The 27,930-nt window shown below is 40.2% G+C and overlaps 1 protein-coding gene across 1 annotated transcript in view; it reads right to left on the reverse strand.

The window, feature by feature from the left end:
* Positions 1-27,930, reverse strand: part of grin2bb (glutamate receptor, ionotropic, N-methyl D-aspartate 2B, genome duplicate b) — a 122,515-nt gene that overhangs the window by 32,533 nt on the left and 62,052 nt on the right. The window contains exons 4-6 of the mRNA XM_030734496.1: positions 20,500-20,643; positions 17,271-17,541; positions 14,631-14,823 (exon numbers count right to left, since the gene is read on the reverse strand). Coding sequence (XP_030590356.1) covers positions 14,631-14,823; positions 17,271-17,541; positions 20,500-20,643 — 608 coding nt within the window. The remainder of the gene's footprint in view (positions 1-14,630; positions 14,824-17,270; positions 17,542-20,499; positions 20,644-27,930) is intronic.

Here is a 27,930-nt window from a genome sequence, read left to right on the forward strand (position 1 = left end):
TAATATAGAGTTTCATATACTGGTTTCATATTATACTTTTGAACCCATCTTCCCCTCTTCTTGATTAAATTCTTTGTTTTATTTATTTTTATGACCATGTCATAGGTTTAAAATAAAAAAAAAAACTTTCTTATGTCTGAGTGTGGGACATGGCATTTTATTATTTCTCGATATAAATATGAACTTTGAATTACATTGTTAGCTTTCTTTTTCAGTTTTGCTCCATTTTCCCCTCTGCTCACTTGACTCTTCTCCTTATTATATTCTTATTATTCTGTTTATTATTAAATTATAATTATTATTGTTAGTAACATCAGCAATCTTGATATTTAATGCAGTCTATGCACTTGACCAGGACTACAACAAAGGTGACCCAGTTTGAAACATAATGTTAAGAAACACAGAGTAGGAGCAGGTAAAGTGAGAGTGAAAGGTGGAAGAGTGGGAAAGATGGAGAGAGTGCGCTAAGAGCCCGTGTGGATACATATCAGCATATACAGTATGTGTGTCAACAAGTGTACAGCAGTGGCAGATAAGCTGGAATCATCTCTCTCTCTCTCTCTCTCTGCCGCCTCCTTGCCGCACTCTTCCTCATCCTGATCTGTGGGCTGCCGTCACCATGGAGACACTCTGCCTCTGAAACAATCCACCGGAGAAATAAATATCTTGTCTGAATGCAAGGAGTAAGGATCTCTATGAGTGTGTGTGAGAGAGAGAATGTGTGCGCGCAGACTTAAAGGAGGTACGAAGCACATTTTACCCACCATTATCTCCAAGCGAGTCAACGGTGTGAAAAGAAGGACAATAAATCTTTTCACAAGTGAGTAAAAAAAACAAAATGCAGACAACAGATGAGCAACGGGCCTGAAACTTGCCCAAGATTTTATCGCAAGTACCTCCCACTAGAACATTCAGTGCTTCTGTGATCTCTTCAACTATATTTATATCCGACCTCACATGCGCTCACACTCTCTCTTACACACACACACACACACACACACACACACACACACACACACACACACACACACACACACACACACACACACACACACACACACACACACACACACACACAGTCCTAAGTAGGCTACATGCTTGGAGCAAGTCAATAATATGACTCAAGCCTCCATGTAATGCCTATTTGCTGCATTTTGGCTGGCTTGCATACTACAAGTGCTGTAATGCACGTGTAACATGGGATTAGCCTCCTAATACAGTTTGAATGGCTAAAACAATGAATCCTATTCAGCGTCCTCAACCAACTTACTGAATCCAACATTTTTCTGGCAAAACACTGGTTAAACACTGTTAGCAAATATCCTTTACCCTTTTCACAAAACACGTTCTCAATCGGTGCATGATGCGCATTTGCTGCTTAATGTTAACTGCACAATTACAACACAGGTATCATTGCTTGTTGGTAATGATATGTTGCGTATAAGCCTGTAGGAGTGCACAGGCGGCACGGGTGAGTTAAAGGTTTACGGTAACAATGGATGGTAGCAACTGAGAGGTAGAGAAAGAAGACTGTGTAAGAGGTAGGGGGTGAAGAGGAGGAGGATGCAAGACCAATATTATTAGCTGGAATCTGAGCAACATGTTCTTGTTCATGGAACAATAACCAACAAACAAAGAACCCTTTTCTCCACAAGTATATGTTTTTCCAGCACAAGCAAACACAAAATTGACCCCTTTTTGCATTTTTCTCACACAGCATAATGTTTATTTTATTTATATATTTTTTTGTTGGTTCTCAAATATTTGACCAAAAAGATTTTCACACCTACACTGTTTAGTCCATTTAAATCAAACTGGTTTGTTTGTGCAGATGTGAACATGGTAACCACCCTCAGGTGTGAACCTTTGGTGTGACCTATCGGGTATATGCTGCAAATCTGAGCTAAATGCCTTCCTATAGGCAGGTATACTTTGCATTCTACCTGAGCTAGTAGATATATTTGACAAACGATGTTGAATATGGAGCTGCCAGGCAGAAAGAAAAGGGGAAGACCTCAGAGAAGATTCATGGATGCAGAGAAGGAGGACATGCAGAGGGTTGGTGTGATGGTGTGAGGGATAGAGAGATGGAGACAGATGATCTGCTGTGGCGACCAAAGAAGCAGTAGTAAATAAAAATGTAAATTTTTTTCCCTTTTGTAGGCCTTTGTTCAGTTGCCATCTCCGTACACTAACAATTCAATAAGGAGAGATCATTAAGAGGAATTGAACACGATTCATTGATAAGGAATACAATTAGCTATTTGGCGGTTAGACTTTGATGCCCATTGTGTCAGAACAGAATCCCAGTGGAAACAGAAATTAGGGCAGGACCCCCAGAGTCTAGATGCTGGTGGTGGTGAAGACAAAGATGGAGGAGAGAACTGGATGGTGGAGATGGGGAGGAGGTGGGTTGCACGAATGAGTCTGAAAGGGAGATTGACACATGAACAGTGATATTTAAAATACGTTGAGTGGCGGCTGACTGGCTCAAAAAAAGATGATTGGACTAGAAGTGATGAGGTCAGCATTAAGTTTGGCAGTGTGGGAAAGTGGAAGTGATGTAAGAAATAGACAAACAGCCAAACACCTGAGAAAGTAGGCAGATGAGTGATTACAGATCTTCCTCACTGAACTTATGCCTAACCTTCATTTTGAGTTTATTTACCAAAGATTGAGTGTTTCTTCTTCACTCTCCTCTTTTCACTCTCTATGTGTTTATACACCACTTTGTATTTAATCATTAGTATTAATCTCTGGCTATCTTCCACAGTGTGTCTTTTGTCCTGTCTCCCTTCCCTTGCCCTCAGCAGATGGCTGCCCCTCCCTGAGCCTGGTTCTGCAGGCGGTTTCTTCCTGTTAAAAAGGAGCTTTTCCTTCCCACTGTCACCAAGTGCCAAGGGGTCGTCTGATTATTATTACAGATTTGGCGCTAAATAATTGGCACCAGAATTGGCAGGTCCACCACTGGCACCCTGTACTTTTCACAGATTAGAGCAGGTTCACCCTGAGCACATGTGACAGACGTGAAAAGGTCTGGAGAAGTTGTGGAAAACGCTATGATGCCTGTAACATCGTTCAGCATGACTGGTTTGGTGATGGGTCAGTGATGGTCTGGGGACACATATCAATGGAGGGACGTACAGACCTCTACAGGCTAGGCACCATGACTGCCATTAGGTATCGGGGTGAAATCCTTGAACCCACTGTAAGACCCTGTGCTGGTGCAGTAGGTCCTGGGTTCCTCCTGGTGCATGGCCATGCCCGGACTCATGTGTATGCAAGCAGTTTTCTGTGTGCATACACACACATACACATCGATCTGAATGGGTGAGTGTGTCCAAACTTTTGACTGGTACTGTAGATAGATACTGTATATAGATATAGAATTCCAAGACATCTACATAGGGGTGGTAGGACTGAACTTTTTTTTTTTCTGGTGCCAAACACTGTGTTCCATTTTTTAATGCTCAGTAGTGTTGTTATTTTGACTGCAGATAAAACAGTTTGGGTGTGACATTTTGTGAGCGCAGTTTGACTGAGAGCTTGTATCGTCATGACAAGGTGACGTGGGCAAGCGTACGTAAAGCTGCAACATAAGGAGGCAGGATAATTTAATGCAATGTGTTGCCATGGCTCACACAAGCACAGCAATTTTTGTGCAATCAGCTGCGTTGCTATGGGAACAGTAATCTCACAGATGAGAGGCTGGTTGAAAGAGAGGAAGAGAGAGGAGTATTTTTCAGTCTGAACCTGAGTGTTTACTGACTTCCCCTCATGCTGTCTTTCAGTTTTAGATCAATGTCTCCAGCTAACCTCAGAGGAGCACATCAAATCACACACCAATAGGATTCATCTTCCCAAACATTAACCTGTGCCTTTACAAAGACTGATGCACGCTGTGAATTTACAGCAGAGGAGGCTGCTCTGTTTATCATTCTGCAGCCCTGTACTATTGATGTAGCTTTTATGTGCAGTTTGATCCCTCTTCGTGTCAGAGCTCCCCTCTGGTGAAAGAAAAAAAATTAAATAAATAAAAATAAAAACTACTGGGATGAGCCACTAACCGAAGCTCATGCGGCTTCATCACAGCCATATGCAGCGCTTTGTGCGGCTCGCTCACCAACTGTTCCCCAACTAATCACTGGCTGCGAGGGGAATTTATTTTTTAGTAACAGAGACAATGAATCATCAATGGCATGGACACGATCTCTATTTTTGTGTGTGTGGTTTTTTTTCATCCCCCAAATATCTTCAAATGTGTTTCTGAGGCATTTAATATCATGACTCCTTACGAATTTCTCTTTTTTTTTTTATCTCAGAGTGAAGCAGAACAGGGTCACAAATTTTCTGTCACTGCAATGCAGGGATGTAAAAATATATATCTCTGCTGCGGTGTGTGTAAGGAAGCGTGTGCATGTACACACACATGCGCACAAAAACTCACATGGGCAAAGTGTATCAGGTTTCTGTGGATGACTCATGAGGCCTGCCTTTGAAAAGTTACCAGTTACAGATAAAATATGTACTACACTTTACAAGTCCTGCAGGATAGAGGCTGTGACAGTGAGGGGAGAGTGGACAGCTACACAACACGGTAAATTATGAAAAATGCAGAGTAGAAATGGTGCGAGAGCCGTGCCACTCGCGGTCCACTTCAGAACAAATTAAACAAGGGGGCAACAGGTTCCCACAGGTGGGATACGTGTGATAACAGTGCAATTAAAAGACAAAATATTTTCTGTTTACAGCAAGGTTAAAATCTGTAAACCGATATCTGCATATGAATATGCAGAATCTGTGGGCAAATGGCAAGACTTTTGGTCCCCAAAAGCTTTCTGTTTCTGAGTTCTGTTGACTGCTCGCAGCTGAGCAGGTTGCATGCAGATTAATGGTACATGTGAAGAGCAAAAGAGGCTTTGCATTAGCATTTACATTCATTTACATTTTGCTTTTATTATGCTTATGCTTTTATTTATTCTTTGAAATGACCGGCGCGCGAAATAGGAAGCCTTGGCCTGGATATCAGACAGCAGCTGATGGGTTCCCAGACTGCAGCCAGATACTGTTTAGCACAAAGCAAATTTACAAAAATTACCAAAAAGAAAAGGATGTCAGCTATCACAGTGCAAAAACATAAAACCACTAAGTATTTGTAAACTTTAACAGTGGCAGGTTCACAGTATGACCTAACCAGTTTTAGATGAGCCTAATAGTTCTCATTCTGAGAGTCTGCAGAGGTAATCAAAGTGTAATTGAGCCTATTAAAAACAGCGCCTTAAAAAAGAAGACAAAGAATAATTTCCATGTCAAGCCTGATTATATATCATTCATTAGCTTGAAATAGCCCTTCCTCATGAGTTACATGAGCAGCATGGCCTCTCCGGCATGTGTCACAATCAACCATTTTGTATCATTTGAATATAAACTGCCGAGCTGCTTGTGAACGAGTTTTCGCAAAACTAAAGACTAGCATCTTGCTGTGAGGCATCAGTGCCAACCACCGAGCCATCAAGCTGCTGAAAAAAAACGACCTTTTTTTCTGCCTTGTTTTAATTTCAGGGCATTTAGTTGAATATTATCAAATTTAACAAAAAGAAAAAAAATCCCAGCTGTCAAGGGGGCGAGAGGTGGGGGTACACCCCGGACAGGGGGAGCTAACACCTGAGACAGATAACTGTGCATTCCCACACCTCCACAACTACAGCCAATTTAGAATCAACATAACATGCATGTTTCTGGACTGGAAAAGAGAGTTCCTTGAAGAAAACCCACACAGCCAGAGCAAGAACACACAGAATCCACAGAAAGGCCCCAGGCAACAAGAGGCTCAAACCCAGAACCTTCTTGATGTGAGGCAACAGTGCTAACCACTGCACCAAAGTGCACCCACCATCCCAACTTCCAAATCCCCCAAATCATTTCATTGCTTATTCATTGAGTCATGTATTGCCAGTGGCACAGCTCTGAAAGCTAAATACACAAACACAGTGCTTCTGGACTACACACTGAAAAGATGTAAGGCTCTGAATCTCTTTGAGCTGCAGCCTTTAATAAGAGAGTCCACGGGAGTTCCATGTGATCTGGGCCCACAAGGACCCCTGATGGGCAGGAGACATCACACAGCTACCTGTGGAGTCTGAAGAGAGGGAGCATCTATCACAGAGATCGCTTACATGTAAAATGTGAACAAGGGCAAAAGAGAAGAGGACAGTGACCTTTTGTAGTCATTTACATTTTTTTTTTTTTTATTGTGGCTGATTTGATTTTAAAATGAGTAAATATCATGTATTTATTTTCTTTCATTTAACCTTTACTTCACAAGGAAAATAAGGCTCTTGAGGTTTAAATTCTTCTTTGCAAGAGATAAAGACCTAATTTGACAGTTGGTGGTAAAAAGATTTCTAACATTTCTCACTAAGAGGACTGAATACCTCTGATGAACACAGGTGGCAGCTAACCAAAGCAAACCTGAGTACTACGGGGAAAAGTGCACGGAGTACATTTCTCCTGTTTTAAATCTACCAATTTACACTGTCATTAGGCTGTGCTGGTGATGTCCCAAACTTTCACATTTTTGTGCTAGTTTCTTTTCTTCTTGTAATCTCCATGTAATTGGTGGATTTTTCTCAGCATCTCAGAAACATCTTTTTATCTGTGAGTGGGTATTTTTTTCCTGTATGAGACTGTGGACACACGGCTATCACCACTCCCGAAAAGCTAGGATTACATAAATTTTGCAAGAGTTTTGTTGAGGCAACAAAATTACCTGTCTGAAAATAATGAGCTAGTCTTGTGTCACTTTAAAATATCACAATGCTTGAACTTAACCTAAATTATGATAACTTGGACAAGACGCTGAGAAAAAAGCAGCTGAAATGGAAGAAAACGGCAGTGCATGACTGTTTATCAGCTTGTATTTGAACGTGTGTGAATGAAGATCTTAGCTCAGTCTGACAGCAAGATCCAACTCTGCTGGAGGGCACATTAAAGTCCACTCCAACACACTCATACGTTCTCATGAATTTGCAATGATGTTTAACAATCACACACCAAGAAAAAGCATCACTGAAGTTACATTTTTAAAGAATTCTTCTTTGACAGCAGGTCCAACATAGCAGAGTGATTTTGACTTTGGTTTTTTTTTTCATTTAACATTTATGGGACAGAAAGGCAGAAAATGTTGGGAAAGGTAGCAAGGGAATGCCATCAATACATCCATGTTCTTCTGCTTATCCTGGGCCGGGTTGCAAGAGCAGCAGCCTAGGCAGAGAAACCCAGAACTCCCTCTCTCCAACCACCAGCTTATCCGGGGGAACACCGAAGCTTTTCCAGGCCAGCTGAGCGATACCATCTCTCCAGCATGTCCTGAGTCTGCCCCAGGGCCTCTTCTCTGTAGGACATGACCTGAACACCTCACCCAGGAGGCATCCTAGCCAGATGCCTGAACCAATTCAACTGGCTGCTTTCGATGTGGTGGAGTAACGCCTCTACTCTGAGCCCCTCTTGAATGATTGCACTCCTCACCGTATGTCTAAGGGAGAGGCCAGCCACCCTTGGGAGGAATATCATTTCTGCTGGTTGTATCCACAATCTTGTTCTTTCAGTCACTACCCAAAGCTCACGACCATAGATGAGGGTAGGGATGTAGCTCAACCTGTAAATCGACAGCTTCGCCGTTATGCTCAATTCTTCACCACAATGGACGTGTGCAGCGTCCACATCAGCTCTAACTTTAACCCTAACCCTAGCCAATCAGAATATGTAACTTTTGTTTGAAACACCTGAAACTCATCAAAAACTCTTCTCAGTTTTTAAAAAACAGGTCAGTTTTTCCTTTCTCCATAATATAGGATTAGGGTTATCGCCTATGATGAGAGGGGTTTGTGGGTACAACACACCTACGTTGTAGATTTATGACAGAAGCACAAATCTCCTGCTAGTCCTCAGATGTTAAAGCCCTAAATAGCGGTAATCTAGATGATGGCACTTCTATTGTAAAAATTAAAACTCCCAGTTTTTAGTCATAAGAAAATGTATTTTATCAGTTCATAATATTAACATCCTAAACTAAACATAATCCATATTTGAATACAATAAAGCACTGACCAGGGCTCAACCAGAGACCACTGAATGCCACTGAAATTTGGCAGTTATATTATACTTTCACCTAAAATTTCCAGGGAAAACACTACCTAGGATACTTTTGTGCTTACATTTGACTACATTTTCTGGGTCACTGTATCTACTGCTGTGTCAATACTATTTCTCTATAATGATGCTGCTGCTTGATAGATTCATGCTTTGAATGAGGTAGTCTGTCATCAATGACAGTAGCTCACTGGAAAATAAAGATAGAAAATGTCCTTTATTTTGTTTCACTAATAAACGCTGCGGCCTGCGAACCGCAATCATAGATAAAATGTTGTTCAGTTTTTGCTATATTGTCAAAGAATAATCACAGATTTCCTTGAAATATTATGGCATCATTTTGAGGCTATAATACTCACCTCTACAGTTGATTAAAAATTAGTGTGTTGTGAAACAGTGTGCATGATTGCAGTTTTTAAGTACAGCAACTGACCACAGAATGCCTGCTAGCTGCCAACATTCAGCTGCAAAGTGATTTGCGATTTACAATATATTGCCAAAAGTATTTGCTCGTCTGCATTCACATGCATATGAACTTGAGTGACACCCCATTCTTAATCCATAGGGTTTAATAGGTCAGCCCATCATGTCTTCTTCTCACATCCTGTATCGCCTCAAAAGTGAGCAGCAGCAGCACACAGAGAGCAGTTACAGATGTGAGCCACTGTTTGCTGATCCAATAAGTGAACAATACAATAAGTAAAAGGCCATTTGAAATATTGATTGGCTATTTCTGTGGCATTTTAATCTCACTTTTAGCAATTAGTCATAAACAAGGAGAAGACAGAGAAGAGAAGAAATTGAATTCATGTCAAATATAAGTAATTCTGCTCTGAAACACATAAATCCTCCCTCCTTTCAATGTATCTATAAATAGGACATTGGGATCAACAGTTTTTAGTGGGGGGAGGGAAAAGAGGGAGAAGGGGTGGAAACATTACTTTCTGATTGAAGGTTTTGGCTCCATGTAATTGAAACAGCTTATCAGGAAGAATGGACTGCTGTACGACAAACACTGAGCGAGAGGTGGAAAAAGGAAAAAAACAGAAGCATTAACAATAGAAAAGTATATAAAAGACTGACGCAGCTTTAGGGCCTGAAAATAGAAGACGGTGTGAAATTTTTTTAAAAGCATTCTTAATTCCTCCTCTACCAGCAAATGTGTGTATTTAAAAGATGGATATTAGACATAGTAGCTTTGCAATGGACGGATGGATATTAGCCACAGTGACCTTACCCACCCGTTTTTAAGTGTGTGTGTGTGTGTGTGTGTGTGTGTGTGTGTGTGTGTGTGTGTGTGTGTGTGTGTGCGTGTGCGTGTGCGCGTGTGTTGATCGAGAAACAATTAAGACTTCATGCTCATACAGCGTGGAGCAGCTTCTCAACGGCAAGGTAAGACCTGCCCTAAATCATACCTTTGCTGAGGTCAGAAAGGCAGAAACAGATGCCTTGTTTTCCACTGACTTCTATGCAAGCAGACTTCATTTTGCAACCAGAGATCAATGCAGGTCTAAAGTACTGTCCAAATGGAAGCTACATCCATAATAAATTTATGTCCATTAGAAGGCAAACAGACTATCCCATTGTGCTTCTACAGATCCTTGCCTTGGAAGTGTGTTAGACCACAGACTGTAAATAAAAGATGGTGGTCATCATAACATCACCCATTGGTTAATGAGGTCCTGTTATGAAGCTAATCACTTTTACCAAAGTGCCCAAAGAAGCCCAAAGAAATAAGTCAAGTCAGTCATACTGATGTGGGATGCTACACACCGCTATGGTAGAAATGCTTATAATCAATCACAAGATCTAAAGTATACCCTGCTCCTTTTTGACTCTAATCAGGTCTGTAATTTTCAAAATGAGCATCATGTTATATTTAATAAAACCAGTGTTGATACTATAAACTTTAGTGAGGTTATAGAGCAAGTGAGCTGATGATTGTATTCCTACAGACTTCAGAGGAGGTAGAAGCAGGTTCAACCCTATACAGAGCAGTCATTGAAATACTTGGAAATTCCACATTTCAAAACTAGAGTGTTAATTGGAGGATATCACAAGATTTATTTCTTTATTTTTACTTTTGCAACTTTTTCCCAAATTGGTTCATCACCTGAAAAAGGGTAAAGGTACCTTCCAGGTCTATGTCCATCTTTGTGAATAGGCAGATTTTCATTTTCTCAGTCAGAACTGCCCACAGAGTACAGCAAAACATCAATATGACGTCAGCAAACAATGCTCACAACTGGACCTCAATAAATAATGGGTGACGTCATGGTGGCTACCATCTTTTATTTACAGTCTGTAATGCTAACCCACTTCAGTGTCAAGGATCCCCAGAAGCACAATGCAATGGTTTGTTTGCCATCTAATAAACACAAATTTATTAGACGGACACTTTTACTGTGCATATTAAGAAATATAATAATACTGCTCTCCTGCTGCAGGACAAAAAAAAGTACTTTAAAGGTGAAAGAAAATGAGAGGAACATGAATGCCTTGCATGCATGAGAAGCAGCAGTGACTGTTTTCTACTAAATTTTACTGAATGCTCAAAAGAAGCGCATGCAGCGAGCCCACAGCCATGAAGAAAAATATCTTGTCAGATTGCATAAAAGTAAACTCACTACAAAATATTTATCATCTCTTACATCATATCTACCGGTGAGGCATTTGTAAATCAGCACAGGGATTTGAGGGAGAATTTGAATGCCAGCACTCACACACACACACACACACACACACACACACACACACACACACACACACACACAACGAACAATAAAAAAAACTTCCCTTTCTCTGCACACACAAATAAGCCCCTTAGCGCCTCATCCAGAAACCACTTGGAGCACATTTTCTCATTACCCCAGTGTTCCTGTCCTCGCTGTCAGGCAGGAAACAATGGATGGCCTCTAGAGCTCTGTGTGCTTGTGCGTACATTTGCTTATTTGTGTAGGTATCAGTGTTGGAGCATGCGAGTAATTGTGGCATATTTATGTATTTATACATGCACATCTGTGTGTGTAAGAATGTGGCCCACGAGGTCAAGTAGCCACTAAACAAATTTGTGAGTATGACTCACTGGGGTCTCCCATCTCCGTCCGTCAGTGCTGACAGGATGCTACGCTAATCCGGCATGCATGCAGTCCACTGTGGCCTGTAGCAATACAGGAGTTCGTAGAGACATATGGCCTTATTATTGCTTTTGTCTCTTGGGACGAGTGAATGGAAGAGTTGGAATTATGCGTGTGCTCTGTGTGTGTGTCTGGTAGGCTCTTGCTAGCCCCTGGAGTCACCATCAGGATCCAGCGGTCCAAATTCTCTACCTTCACTCAGTCAAATGGAGAAAAATGGAAAGGATGGCTGGAAAACACACACTCGTGGACGCCACATGTGCACATGCACACACAAAAACAGAGCAAGGTAGCATCCCAGGTGTGTGCCTGAAGGATGATTGAGAGCTAACCCTGGGTCTGATAGTGTCCTTTGGGAACTGAAATATTCATGACCGTGGTGCTATTGTTATCTCAGTCCTGTTGGTGGCTGAATCCTCGATGACGCGCATAAGTGCTCCAGATATTAAAAAACAGAAACAAGGGTAAAGACAAGACCAAAATGTGCAGTAATACATCAACCTCAGCCTGGAGATTAATGCAGTAGTGGCTAGAGAGGTTGCATAATATCGCCCTGTTTTTTCGCAATCCTCGAATTCAAACTGACAGTTAAAAAAACAAACACAAACGCGAGAGAGACAGAAAGAGAGTGAGAGAGGCAGGCAGGTGCATAGTTTTGTGAGGCTAAAACACTGCTTTTATAAGAGGAGATGGCCTGAGTAGTTCTTATTTTCATTAAAATAAGCCCCAAGAGCACTTAAATGTCATGTTATACCATCATGTCTGTGTTTACATGTGTGTTCCTGTGTGCTAGTGATAACCCCACTGTTGTTCAATGGATCTTTTTTTTTTTCCATTAATCCGGTTGTCCCCGAGCATTCAATTAGCTGTGGAATCTGTGATTAATGTGAACAGTAAAAGCATGCTTCATAAAGTTAAATGGGAATTAATTATTGAATACCAATGCTCCTTCTTGTTCTGTAATGTGCCAAAAAGCAAAACAAGGAGGTTCAGAGGAAGAGGGGGAAAAAAGGATGTTTTTCTTTAAAGATGGCTGTGGGTTAAGATAAAGATAAGAAGAGTTGCTGTTATAAGTCGGAGAGCTAATGTTTCTGTTCATCTTTTTAAGTTTTTATTGGCTGGTATAACAAATTCTGGCTCTCCCGAGGGAAAGTGTCTGCATTGTTTAAGGTCTGTGTGTATTTTTTTGTGCCCACGTTGTACTACATGTGTGGGGTCGCACATTTTCTAGATTTGTAGTAATAATTTTTGCTCAGGCAACCAAAAACCAGATGGCTGCTTTGGCTTTGATTTAAGTGATTCAAAAAAAAAAGAAAAAAAAGATATTATTTACTTTTAATGGCATTTTCTTGTAACACACCATGTTCACTGGCTGCACAAAAAGAAATTTTAAGCTTTATAAAATTAGGTGAAAGGAGCTTATTGCTTTTCTCAGTAAGCGAGATTATCTTTACTGGAAGGCACTCAGCCTTTAAACACTATCTGAACACAAACATGTTGATTTTGCAACTGGTTTTCACTCCCAACACCATGTGTATAATGACGGTTGATTGGGACCCCTTTTGTGCTTGATTCTACCTAACCAGGTACCCCTTTATTGCCATTTTCAACATGCATGGACTGTAGCCAAATGTACTCTGTTAGTGCCATCAAAGGACGCATCACTGTGGAAACTAAGAGAATGGGAGAGAAGCATGTTGCAGCTAAATGTCAACCAAAACTATCTTATTTTCCCAAACACAGCCAAGTGGGTTTGTTGCTTAAACTCATGTACCAGCCTATGTGTATGTCCTGACTTTTGATGGTTGCTGTACTTCATTAGCTGGTAAATTGGTATCCTATAAGAAATTCACAGTAAAGGGGTTTCCCCATGAGGCAAAATAAGACACCAAGTGGTCCAAATGTACTAGGGGGCAATTGGACTGCATTGCACTGCAGGAGCTTTCACTTTAATGTTTTTATTATATTTTTATTATTTATTTATTTTTTTTATCTGGGACATGAATAGTAGGCATATTTTATTACAAGAGAAGCATGTTCTGTTGAAAGACACCCCCCTCAGTATGAAGCATACCATTACAGGGGCCATTTATTTACAGGAATTCTATGATCAGAGTAAGGTAGCTCTAGATGTTCCCATTTAAGACTACACCATGTGACTGCATCATGTGACTACTACAGTGCGATTTTAGATGGTGCCACTACATGCATTATAGCGTGATGAAGAGGAGGTGAGTTGAAAACGTCAGTGTGCGCGGAGCAATAAAACAAGCTGTTGATTTTTTCATATTTGTCTTCTGTTTGTTTGTCGCCGAGTTCCTGCCGCTGCTTTTGTGTAGACCTGCATGTATTTTTCAAAGTTTTGAAGACAATTGGTGCTAAAAAATACGATGGGAAAAGCAAAGCAGTTTATCTTGAGGGGCATTTGGCAGCCTCCCAACCCACTGATTCTGGTCCCATCCCACCTAGCTACTGCTGTACCACCTGCTCACCTGTCAGGCTCTTTGTACTCACATGGCACAGTGGATAATCTGCCTCCATCTCACTCTGTCCCTAAAATCCTCTGCATGTCTTCCTTCATTACATCCATGAACCTTCTCTGGGGTCTTCCTCTTTTCCTCCTGCCTTGCAGCTCCACATTCAACATGCTTTGCCCAGTATATCCACAGTCCCTCCTTTGCACATGTCCAAACCGTCTCCGCCTCGCCTCTCTAACTTTGTCTCCAAACTGCTCAACCTGAGCTGTCCCTCTGATATACTCATTTCTAATCCTATCCATTTTGGTCACTCTGACTGAAAATCTTAACTCTGCCACTTCCAGCTCTACCTCATGTCTTTTTTGCTAGTAGCACCATCTCCAAACCATACATCATAACAGGTCTCCATCTACTGCTATCCTTCTGTCACAAATCACCCCTGACACTCATCTTCACCCACTCCACCCTTCCTGCACTCTCTTCTCCAGGTCTCTTGTGCACTGTCCATTGCTTTGGATGGTTGATACCAGTTATTACTCAACCACTTTCACTGCCTCTACTTCTTACATCTTCACCTTTCCACCAGTCTCCCTCTCCTTTACACACAAGTATTCTATCTTGTTTCTACTTACTTTCATTCCTCTTCTCTCCACTGCACACCTCCACATCTCCATCCTCTCTTTCAAAAATATTATAGTCCAGGAAAACTCTTGTCTGCTAAGCACAGTATTACATCAGTCCAAAAAATCCAAAGTATCACAGGCCCACTTCATTACACTGGTACATTTACTGTTAATGGGTGTGGTTTGTTTACACGTCTCATTGTCTATACACAGCATCCATACCAGCCTCTGCATTAACTCACTTAAGTATTTCTTTGGAGTGGCCGGTGTTGGAGCTCTTTTTGTCAGGTGTCCCGAGGCAGCTTGACTTCAGCATGGTGTGTGGCCCTCGATCCAGTATCATGGTGGAGGTTGCAGTGGCAATGACAGCCACTGCATCACGTACCCTGGCCTCGATGTTGTAGTCCCATTCGTCATATGACACTGAGATAAGCCCTGGGAGAGATGGAGAGGGAGAGAGAAATTAGGTGAGAGAAAGGGATGTATGGAAAGAAGGTGGAAAAGAAGAAAGATGAAAGGAAGATGAGAGAGACAGTATTATGAGAAAAATAGGCAGGAAAGTGCTGTGAAAATTAGCCAGAGGGGGTAAGATATACAAAAATAAAAGCACTTTAGAGGAGGTAAAAAACAAAAACTGAGACAAAAGGGAGACAAATCTCAGAGGGAATGCCTAAAATGTTGAAAACAAAATTGAAAAGGTAAAAATAAATAAATAACTGACTGCGGTCACTCCTCAGCTCACTTTGTAAGGCTTGGTTTTCCAAGCATGAGAAACTGCTGGCTATCACACATCAAGATCAATTTCTTGCACACAGAAACAACTGCATTTTCAGGTCATTTTCCATGGCTGGTTAGGATTATGTGTGTCATTTGAAACCTGCACTGTAAATCTATTGGAAAAAGGCAAACCTGCATTTTCAGCCAGCCTCTGTGCTTCTGCCAGATTCAAACATATGTTAAAATTTGATTTTTCACCTGCTCAGGCAAATGGAAATACAGTTATAAATGAGCTGTAGTTGAAATAAATGTCTTTAAACATGCTCAGTGAGTGGAAGGGCTCTAGGGAGAGACACTGAAAAAAAAAAAAAAGACCTGAATCCCTGAAGAAATGCTTTCAAACCATCGCTGGGAATTTTGGTAACAATGAGGCCAGACTTCAGGTTATTAGTAAAATGGATAGCCACTGTATAAAAATAATATTTATTAGTCCTGATTTTTATCTTATTCATGAAAATCAGTAGACGTAAAACGATCACATATGATGAAATTCATTTTCAAGCACATTCTAAACTTGCTTATTTGCAGTTAACAAAAATCAGTATGCACCCAATCACTGACTGCCACTGGTGTGCTGCAAATACACTGGGAGAACATTTGCATATATGCAAACAGGCCCATCTGCCAATTGTGCCCACATTTTAATACAAAGTTTTTTGAGAACCTACCACAGAGTAATGCAGCAGACATCTTAGTCTTGTTCAAAGAGGATTGGATGCCAGCTTGGTAGATGGAAAATGGGTAAATGGAACTGCAAAAACTGAGTCTCTCACCACAGTCCTTCATGGACTGTGTGTACTGCATGCTTAAATTAAAAACACAGGTTATTTATATGAAACTCAGGAGACAGCCCTCTCCCAGGACGGACAGATGTTGTAAAAGTGCAGCAAAGCTACAGCTAATTAAACTTCAGACCTCAATGATCTAGTTTAAAGGACCAAAGCTGTCAAATTTTTATGAACAATGGCAGGTAGTGAGGCAAAATGAAGTAATGAGTGGCCAGAGTAAAACGTGATGCAGGTTGAAAATACTGTGTACGGCCAAGCAATGATGTAATCAAAACTTTACGATGTTTCCAAAGTTTAACTTCACCATCTGCAATATCTCTCAAAAGTATGTCTGGAAAAAAAAATGCAGTTTATAGAACAGTTTCTGACATATGAACTGCAAATAAACACCACACTATTTTGTCCTGAATCCTCGCCCAGCAAACCTCTCAGCTATGAGGGGAAAACCCCCACTCAGCACAGCCGCACGCCTAGGGATGCGACCTGGCCACTCAGCCAGTGAGATCTGCCCCCTCAGTCCCCCCTGGCAACTTTTCATCTTTGGCCTGTGGCAATAACACTTTGCGGATTGTGATCAGTCAGTGGTTTCTTGTAAAAGTGTTAAAAATTCATAGAAAATAAACACAGATACATCTGTTTGTTGGAAGTTAATCTAGAAGTTTTGAAATCTTAGGAAAGATAAAGAATTAAACTTTTGGACTTCAGCCTTGGTTTTTGACAAAAACAAACTGACAAAACTTGAAAACAAAGCATCACGATAAATAAAATAAGCCTCTTTTTAATTAGCTGTGTTGAAATATACTTCAAAAATGACAAATTATGCATTTCCTCAGGTAAATAAGGATGCTCATATTAAACATGGCCAAAGTTTCAAACAATGAGATCAGCTGCAACTAATCCATGTGAGCCGAGAGCTTAGGCTTCACACTGCTCTAAATGCTCGGTTTCAGATTCTTTCTACTGTGGGTCCTGAATGGTGTCAGAGAGACGGGATATTCTTTATTTGGTCATCTCAGGCACACAGCTGCTGTTAAAAACTTCTGTTTGCAAGTTGCAGCCAATTGTAAGAAAGTTGGATTCAAGGAAGAAGAGCTAAAACGGCTTGATTCAAAAAAGGATAAACTGAGGGCTGCACCAAGACACAGTATCAAAGAAAAGAAAAGAATGCAAAAAAAAAAGAGGTACTAGAGTTTAGGAATAATAATAAAATTATGTAGCTGGAAATGGGTCTAATAGGTCCATTCCAACCATATGACACATAAATGTAAAATCTAAAATCTTAACAGCACTTCTTTCTGGTCTGGTGTTTGGGTGTACCTGTGGGGAAGACTGAGGGAACATGGTCTGCATCACCAGCCACCAGCGAGGGCACAATCCAGGTGAAACCGTAACCTGTGAGGCCTACAGAATGAGCCACTTCAAAAATTGTGGAAGCCTCCTCCTTTGTGCAGTAGAGCAGAATGACGGGACTCTGCAGTTTCTTTAGCTGGTTCTGGATCTTGGAGTCTCCATCATCCACTGACATATCCAGTAGGAGGACTTCTTCTAGCTCCCAGCCTACAAAGCTGTTCTCGATGGTGCTGCGGACCTAGAGAGAAAGGAGGTGATTATTTGAAGACGTGTGGGCTGCACACATGCAGCGTAGTTGTGAAGGAGATATACTGGAACAAAACTGACTGAGATGTCTCCTCCTCCAGCTTTGAGACTGCCAAACAGTTAGTCTCTACACATCTCCCGGGAGGAGGAAGCAATGATCGATTAGGGAAAAAAAAAAAAATTAGGTAATCTCTTTTCCCAGATATATATATATATATATATATATATATATATATATATATATATATATATATATATATATATATATATATATATATATATATATATATATATATATATATTGGAGATGCTGCTGGTTATATTTTTCTGTGCTCACCTGTAACTAGATAAATTAGCAACACAGCAAGACATGATTTTTGGATTGTCTTCAAACCTCTACTTATATAGTATCTGGCACTTGGATGAAGTAAATATTGTGGTTTTTGGCTTTTAGGATCAGAGAAAAATAGCTGTTCCTTAAGAAAATCAATTCAAACTGAGTTACACGGGCTTAGAAATAGGCAACTTCTCACCACATTAACTTATGTAATAAAGGAAGAAAAATTGGACCTTTTCTGTATGTTTGACATTTTCTTGAGAGAGGAGAGTACAACAAGATTTATTTATGTAATAAGTGGCTATACAAAAACAATCAGGTTTTTCTTTGAGGTCTTTGTTGTTTTCCAGATATACATTAGAGTTAAAGTTTGTCAGTTATTCTAGAGATAATATGACTCCTCAGAGAAGTACCAGGCTCTAAATATCCTCTCTCTCTCTCTGTTTTTTTTTATTTTAAAGCAGATTGTTTCTTTAACTTTGTTCAAAGGAAAGACACTACCATCGCTGAACTATTACAAAATATGATTAGCTTAGCTTCAATAAAGTGTTTATTCTCCTCAGATGCGTGTGTGTGTGTGTGTGTGTGTGTGTGTGTGTGTGTGTGTGTGTGTGTGTGTGTGTGTGTGTGTTTGTGTGTGATGTTCAAAGCTATTCAGGATCTTACAAGATCCACTTTAAAGAGTGTGTTTTCAGGCCTGGAGATAAGAAGGCTGAAGCCAGTGAGCGGCAACACTGAAAAGGCCAATCTGCTTTTTACCATTAGAGCAATCAGAAAATAGCACTAGCTACCCAATAAGATAAGAATCCAAACTCCAAATTGCATTATTTTTCAAAGCTTGAATTTGTGGTGATCATGTTCTCAGAAATAGGATCATTTCTCCAACCATACATTGTCTTCGCAAAACCACAAAAATAAAAAACAGGAGACTAAAAGGATAAGACATGCATCTTGTTAAAGGAAATATGTTGATCTCAGGCTTCTCATAATAGGTCCCCAAAAACAAAAGTACTGATACCTAATGTGCCCAGAACCCAGTAGCGAAAATATATATGTAGCAAGAATCCATGGTTGAAAAACTTTACGGCCATTAGCTTCATAAGCAGTAAGTATCCTGCTGATTCTGGAGTCAGTTTTTATAAAAGGAATACATTTATATTTGCAGATAATGCTCCTCCATGTATTTCTGGTTTCAACTTATTATCGAATGGTACATTTTGAAGAAAGGTAGAGAAAAGACTCTCCCAGTAACACACAAAAATCTGTTCTTAGTAATGACGCAGCTATTAAGTAAACTTTGCTGCTCGTGTTTGTGTGCAGTGCCTGCTTCAACCAGACCAAGCACCAGCCTAAACAATGATAGCCACGCACAAGGGTGTTGTCATTTCCAGTTTGTGTTGCACTCTTCACAGGTTCACTACCACTTGAAGAGCAGCTGGCGAGGGTTTGCAAACAAGTTGGTGTGCTCCATGCAAACTACAGGCAACCGTGGCAATCTGCTAGCAACCAAAGGAATTACTAGGTTTTCACCAACTAGTCAGGGAATTTTTTTTTTTTTTTTTTATAATTTAATAGTTTAAAGTCCTTTAACTGACAGGTCATGTCCACTAATTCCAAGGAAGAAATCCGTAGACAGTCTATATATAAAAGATGGATGTAGCTATTGTGACACCATCCATTTCTGAAGTTCTGTTGTGTTGAAATTTACATTTTCACCATTTGTCTTGCTTTACAATAATAAAAAAAAACAACAACAAATGGATGTGATGGGGAGTGCTTGGTCTGACTGTGAAACTGCCTGCTCATCAATCATAAAGTCATTAGCCAATGAATGCCACAGATCCTTGTTTTTGAAACAGATTTACAAAACAGACTTAATTCTTTTTATTAAATATTACCTGAAATGGGTGAGAGAGAGCCCATAAATTAATCACAAAAGTGTTTACATGAGTCAGAGCACTACGCCTGTCTTTTTCCTGCCATAGCTATCGCCCTCTGGTGGCCTTCAGATAGAACGCATTGCCTTCATTTTTCTAATCAAGAAGCTTTTTTCATCTTTTATATAGTCGGGCAACCTCAGGGGCTGAATCATGAATTCAGTGCAGAACTGACAAAAACTGCAGTTCCTCTAGTGGCCACTTGAGGCTGGCTCCAGAGGAAGGTCTACCCCATTGACTCTTATGTTAAAATGCCTTGCTTTATGGCATTAAAAGCGTTAGCTGATCATTTAGCTCTCGATGCTTTAATAAAAATGAGGCTAAATATAAACAACAAGAAAAAATCTTGAAGCACTGAATTGCAGACATCAAAACCAATGGGTGATGTCACCCACTGGTGGTTACGCCCCTCTTTTATATTGTCTATGACTAATTCGGGTCACAGACGGAAGTGGACCTCTCAACAGTGTTCGCACAGTTGGTGCCTTTCAGTGCATTATTAATGCAAATATCTGGCTAAGACATTTTTTTAGGTTACGTTACAGTCTGTTTAACACATTGGCAATAAAAAGTTTAATAGATGATTATGCTACATGATAAAGCAGAAGATTGTGTTTGTGCCTGCTGTTACATGCAGTATAAATGAAAGTGTCATTTTGTTTTTGTGTTTATTTACCTTGTTGACGAAGTCCTGATGGCCAGGATAATACGTAGTGACTATGGAAAAGATGTACCAGTCATACTCCTCCATAATGTTCAACATGACAGAGGCCTGCTGCTCGATGGATGGCCCGAACTGGAAAAACATGGAGTGGTCGTCCTGGAAACGAGATACACAGAGCCAATCAGCAAATAAGGTCATGAGTCATACAGCATGAGAGAACTGGAAGGTAGGACACAGATGATTATGGAGCGTATCCAGCTCCTGCAAGCCACAGGAATAAATATAGTCTTGTCTGTAGCTCAGAGTTTACCATTCTCCTTTAACGCTCTCTGACTGCACTACAGAATACACACCAAAATTTTGTGGTGCAGTCAGAGAGCATACATGATATAAATCTTTTGGGTTTATATCATGTATTTATGTCATTTTACTCCAGTGCAATTAAAAAAAAAAAGATTTTTAAAGATATTTATGAATTCTAACAGACAAGGTGACCCTAAAAAAGCTACAGTATCTCATCACATTTAGTATGCTGCAGAGAGCATGATTGGCCACCTGGTTCAGTGATATTTACTGTAGGGCACCAACTTTGCCGGCAAACGTCAAAACATTTTTCTCCAAGGAAAAAAAAATGTCATGAAGTGGTCAATGGAAGGTCAGTCATGTAAAAAACACACAGAGCAACTTATCAGGACATAGAAATCAAGATGGATTATTTACAAACGTCTTCTCTCCGAGGAGACATGACAGAGCGGCTGTAATGAGAACAGCATCGTGTCAGCCGCCTTTTTTAGTCTGGCCAGAATGAGGCTTCCTGTTGAAAGGTGACCGGAATGAATGGAGGTCTGAGCCTCAAGCATTGGCCGCAATAAACAATTTCACAGTCTGTGCATAAAAGTAAGATAAGGTAAAACAAGGCTGCGGCACTAAAGTCTTGCAATGAGCTGTGTAGGGATGTTTGAGGACAGTAGTTTTTTGAGGTAAGGACTAATATCCACATAAGATACAGATGCTTAGACTCACTTTCCAAAATACACCCTTTTGTTGTCTCTCTGGATGGTTGTCAAGTCGACACTTTTGCCAGAGTCAAAGGTCTTGGCGTCATCTTAGACTATCCTCTCTCCTTTACCGCCCGCATTAATAATGTCTCACAAGAACGCTGATTCTTCCACCCGTGCAACATTTCAAGTCTATGCCCTTTTTTTTCTCGACAGCTCACGAGTTCTGGTTCGGGCCCTGGGCACCTCTTGTTTGGATTATCCCCCCAAAAACTCCTTAATCGACTCCAAACGATTCAGAACTCTGCAGCGAAAATTGCACCAAGTCCACCCATCATATTACACATATTCACATCCTGCTTCATAGGCTTCCCATTCCCCAACGCATCCAACACAAGATTCTGCTCGTCACCGTCAAAGCTCTCAATGACTTGGCACCCCCCATAACTCTCAGACCTCGTCCATCCTCACAGCTTTTCCCGTACTCTACGCTCAGCCTCAGCTGCACTCCTGAGTGCTCCTCATTTCAGACTTAACACCACGGGTGCCAGAGCCTTTAACTGCGCTGGAACTCACCACCACTTCACCTCCATCAACTACACTCTATTACACAGCTTAAATCACAATTCAAAACCCATCTGTTCACATCAGCGTGTCAACTATAATCATCATGATTTTTTTTTTTTTGGTTTATATGTTTTACATCACATATTACTCCAGCTTTTTAATGTCTTAATATTCTTCTTGCTGTTATATTGATGTTGTAAAGTGTCCTTAAGTGTTTTGAAAGGTGACAACAAATATAATTTATTATTATTATAAATCTGACTATGTTCACAACCTTAGTTTAACTTGTTGGCATGCCAACTTTAACTAATAACCATTATGGCAAACACAAAATGCAGTGCAGCTGATGGAACTCTGATTAGTTTTGCAGATTTCTGTCACAATCCCCATTTTTAATCCTGGATTCCTGTTTTGAATTTTTAGTGTCACTTTGTTTCTGTTCTAGTGTTTTTGCTTTCTGATTGTTTTCACCAGTGTCTCGTTCCCCTTCTGTTTCCCATTCCCTAATCAGCCCTCTGTGTATAAATATTCCCATCTGCCTCTTTGTCTTCGTGGATGATCTGTTGTACTTCCCGGTTCCCTTGTGTGACTTTTGGTGTTTCTAGTCTCCATGTCTCTGTGTGTGTTGTCTGTTATGGGGGGATTTTTTTTTATTTTTATTTTTTTTTGCCCTTCTGGACATGTTTACCTTTTGTTGCTTGTGTGGACTTTATTATCATATTTGGGTCCACCTTTAAACAGAAATCTTGACAGTATTTAGTAGTCATAAAGCAACATTTTATGCAAATTAAAGTGGTGGTGTGATGATGGTGCTACAGGAAGTTTAGAATTAGAAGCCTTTTACTGTCGTTATACGGTGTATAACAAAATTCTAGAGTGGCTACACCTTCATATGCAAAGAGAAAAATGAAAAACAAACAGTCATTTACACAATAAATGTAAAAAAAGTACTATATATTAAACTAGGAAATAACTACAGTATATACAGGGTATTGTGATGAGCTAATGTGGTAGCAAAAATAGACAATAGAGTATTTTAATTATTTAAGATATTGGTGATTGATCAAGTATTGCACTTGGTCGGGGTACTGCACAGGAGAGAAATTATTGCAGAATGAGGAAAAAGTGGAATGGTAGAGGAGGTGGTAGTGGTGTTGGGGGGAGGAGTCATGAAGCTGTTTCTGAATCTGTTTTTGCTTTGAGGAACCTGTAGCGCCTGCCAGAAGGCAGCAGGTCAAAAAGGAGAGAGTTGGGATGTGATGAGAGATCAGGATGACCAGTTCACAATTCACACATGCAAACACAAACTTGAGTACCAAATTTCACTGAAATCCATCTAAAAGGATCCACCCCCAAAAGATTTAGTCTGTAGAACATTTGTACACATTATCACATTTGTGTCCATTTATCCAGGAGTTGGTAAATTTCAGTTGGACCCTGTTATTCCACACTAACTTATTTACACTATATCTAATGTTGAATTTATGTCCAGGACTTCTATGCAATAACTCCAGCTATAGCACCGGTTGCCAATAAGGAGCAACTTCAAAAGTACCAAAACCTGCAGTTCCTCACATGGCCACTTGAGTCTGGTTTCACAACTGAGTCAATATTCACAAACTCTCACGTTAAAATGCCCAACCTAACAGCAGAAATAAACATACTCATAAATATACACCAAGGAGTCAGCTGTGCATTTTAACTTGTAAGTTCAATTTGTTTTATGTTTGGTTTGATTTTTCACTTCCAAAACCTGGTACCATTGGTACTATTAGCTGATAACTTCCCAGCTCTACCCGCTGATTCAAATATGCTCTGTTTGGTTAGCAAAAAAAAAAAAAAAGATATTTATTATCCAATTATGGTCCACAACTGATTGGGCAATGTTACGCTGCTACGTACATCCATACTTTTCATGCAGCCTATGGTGGCCAGATGCAGTCTGAGAGCAATCGTAAGCTACAGTAGAACCATATCTTTAAAGTCAGCTTATATCCATCTTCTTATTTAACTTGTAGCTTATTACCCCAAAATGTCATATTACTTTTTTCTCTTTTTTCAGCTTTTTTTTATTGGGTACAATATGAACACAAATATTACAACAACTCAGAAATAAAATGATAAAGGAGAAAAAAATGTCACAGGCAATACTGCAGATCAAAGTTTTTCATGATTTGGATTTTGTTTTAAAAAAGTTGCATTACTTATTAATTCTGTCATCTCTTGTTTATTTATTTGTCTATCTTTAGACAGACTGTGGCTGAAATGTGAAATGTAGGACCTGCCATGCCTCACAGCAGCAAAGAGAGAGAAGTACATCACTTTTAATCAGTTTCCTCTCTCTCGCTTTGCTTCACTCGAGCTTTAATTTTAAATAAAAAGTTACCAATTCACTCTTTATTGCTTTGGTATATGCACCCCTGTGGAACATCTTATACATGCATTGCACTATTATACATGTTATGTAAACCTGCATCCTCCCATGCAATCAGACATACACTCTTCATACACACAGACATATACTATTACATACAAAAGTATCTGCTTCTGTGGCTTCACATGTGTATGAACATGGCTCTGCTTCCTGCACGGCACGTTAGTCATGCAAGAAGCAGAGCAGAACCCGGGTTATGTGCACTACCTCGACTCTACATCAAAGCCAATCTTCCCCCTTCCACCACTTTCTTACCCACGGGGGGGGGGCACAACCTACCTTTTACTGTAATTATATGCTAATAGCATTGCAGTGTCAAGTGATATGGAGGGGTTGGCAATGTTGGAAATGAGGAGAAAAGTCAAGTGTTTACATTGGTGTGTGTGAGCACGCCGAAGCCAGACGTAATACCTGCGCTGACAGTTTATACACTCAGCTCGGTAATGAAGGTATTTTCACGCATGACCGGCAGCTAATGCACTATTCATCTGTAACCTCACACTTCCATCAAAATCCATCATTGTTTGATGACTTCAGCTTCAGCATGCTGAGTTTTAAATGAATTGTGCAGATGAGTGCTACATGTGGTTTACCTGGCATTAGACTTCCATCTTCTTTCACACACTTCCACTGCTCTCAACAGATGCTGCTTCCTGGCTTTAAATAGATGACGCTGGCGATGCTGTTTTATTTTTTATTATTGACAGCGGTTCACATAAAAAGACCAAAACGAATGATGACTTCATCCTACTAACACGTGTTGCCTGTGTAGCCAAATCTGATAGAGCTCATTCTTCTGTGCCTTCTGTTCTTACAGGGTGTTAAAACACACGCACATTATTAGAAGCACACTATTGCAATACGTGACTTGAGCTTTCATCACAGTGAGCATGGATGCTGTACACCGTGCCCTAAATAAATGTGCTCAAAGTGTGTATTAACCCACAGCTGAAAATACGAGTGCACTATTTACTCTTGTTTCAGCAGCATCTTTAAAAAAAAAAAAAAGGAAAAAAAAAACTACAAAAGCTTTGTGTTCAAAGCCTTTTTAAAAATTAAATTACATATTGAAGAACCACTGTACAAGACTTTCCCTCCAAGAGTAAAGAGAACAGCACTGCTGTGAAGCACTGAGGGGTGGATGTTTTGATCATTTTGTGGGATTTGGTATTTCCAAGGTTTTTGAGACAGTTGTGAGTACAAATGTGGGTGAATTCAACATCTCTTCCCATAAACGACATAATGCTGAGTGTAGATATTTAACCAGAGCAATTCACTAAAAATCGGAAAAACAGAAGACCGGAAAAAACGTGGCCTGGTCTGATGATGAGTCTGGATTCCTGCTGCGACATTCAGATGGTAGAGTCAGAATTACAAAACAACATAAAAGCGTTGATCCATCCCGCCTTGTATCAACAGATCAGGCTGGTGTCAGTGGTGTAATGGTGTGGGAGATATTTTCTCAGCACACTTTGGGCCCCTTAGTACCAGGATAATGCGCCATGCCACAAAGCCCAAATCGTCTCAAAAGGTACACTTAATCAACAGACTCCAACATCAGTTGATTCATTCAAGTGCCTTTTGTAAACCCGTGTATTTTAGTAACCCGAGGATGTTTAAATTCCACAATTTAAAAAGTAATATTGTAGCCGTTTTAATAGATTTTTAAAAGATTCTCAGTTCAAAATTTACTTCTTTATGCCAACAAACTAATAAATAGATAAAATGCTTGAGTTTTAATCCTGGCTCTGAAGAGGAGGTTTCAAAACAGCATTTGGGCCTTCATTCATAACTGAACTATTATCCCTATTAATTAAATATGAAAAATCCAAATAATTAAAAAGATTGAGACCTTCCTTTTTTTGTGCATGGTCAAAATTATCTAGTAGAGGCTTAATGGGTGCTTTTAGGATCCATCAGCGGAATATCCGGAGTAATCACAGTGTTGGTTTGGGAGAGACAGCTTCCAATGCTTTTGACTAATTGAAAGACATTGGCACCCTGCTCACTGCTAATATGGAGACTTTAATATTGTGAATTTAACTCAAGACCAGATTAATTCCTAACACTAGCAAAGAACCGTCAATGCCTAAAGCTAACCCAGTGGTTCTCAAACATTTTCTGGCACTTTCCACTTCAGAACCCAAAAAAGCTCATGTCCCACACCTCACTATTTCTATCAACCATTAACAATAAAAGAGGATTCAAGGTGAAAACCTTTGTTTGCCGCCCCCACAATTTAGTTTAAGAACCACTGACCTAACCAACACTCAGACAGTCAGGTGTGTTTGTATCACAGTGCCCCCCCCCCCCTTTTTTTTTTTGGTTATTTAGGCTGGAAATATTTCTGTATGTCATTTTAGACACTCTTACAACAACAACAAACATAATAATTTAGTTGGAAGATGTACTGAAGATTCACAACCACATGAACACTCATCCCTCTTTAATGTGGCTGCCAAATAAGGCTAAAACCCTCCACGAGGACAGATAGCAAAAACAGATAAGTAGCCAAAGTGCTGCTCTGGTGGAAATGACCCACTTTGCTTTGCTCACCTTTAAACATTTCTTCTCTTTTTGTGCAGATATCACTTCTCTTGTACATGGGAGTTACTTAGCCATTCTCTATCTTGCTTTATCACTTCCTCTCACTTACTCACTCACACAGTATCCCCTTCTCCTTAAAGTCCTTCTTTGTCTTGGTATCCCTTTCTCCTGATTCCTACTTTCTAAAAGAGGGCTCAGAATGGTGTAATCACTTGTGAGACCAAACCTGCCATTCAGACGGATTGTGAGGGCACTACTTACTTCATTCTCTGCTACTTAGATTACAGCTAATCATCATCTCATTCTACTTTCTCTTTCTTATCCTAATCACCCCAATTTAATTTCTGTCCTTTACTCGCATGGCATTAGTGTCTACTTTTTCTCGCTCTCTCTTTCTCTTGAATCTTTTGACCTTGCCCTTTTTCCTCTCTGTCGTCTTTTTTACATAATGTCCTGCAGCTCCATTAGTTCATATCACATCGGTGTGAAGTGTCCTGTGGGCTGCAGGCGTGCGTGTGTGTGCGTGTGTGTGCGTGTGTGTGGTTACCAGAGCAGCCTGCCGCTTGCCTGCTTTCCTGTGTGTCATTTTGCATCACACACTGCTTGACCGACAGCCTGAGAAAGTGGCTTGTCACCTAATTTTCAAGCTCTGTTTTTGTGTCTCTTTTTCTAAAAATCACAAGTTTGTGTGTGTGTGTGTGTGTGTGTGTGTGTGTGTGTGTGTGTGTGTGTGTGTGTGTGTGTGTGTGTGTGTGTGTGTGTGTGTGTGTGTGCGTGAGAGAGAGGGAGAGAGATAGACAGAGAGAGGGAGAGAGAAAGATGGGTTACTATGTGTAATTTAAACTGTCTGATTTGTTGAAACTGCAGGGTGGACAGTTATAAAAGACTCAGAACTGC

Source organism: Archocentrus centrarchus, chromosome 1 (genome assembly GCF_007364275.1).
Source record: "Archocentrus centrarchus isolate MPI-CPG fArcCen1 chromosome 1, fArcCen1, whole genome shotgun sequence".
In the NCBI taxonomy this organism is placed as follows: Eukaryota; Metazoa; Chordata; class Actinopteri; order Cichliformes; family Cichlidae; genus Archocentrus; species Archocentrus centrarchus.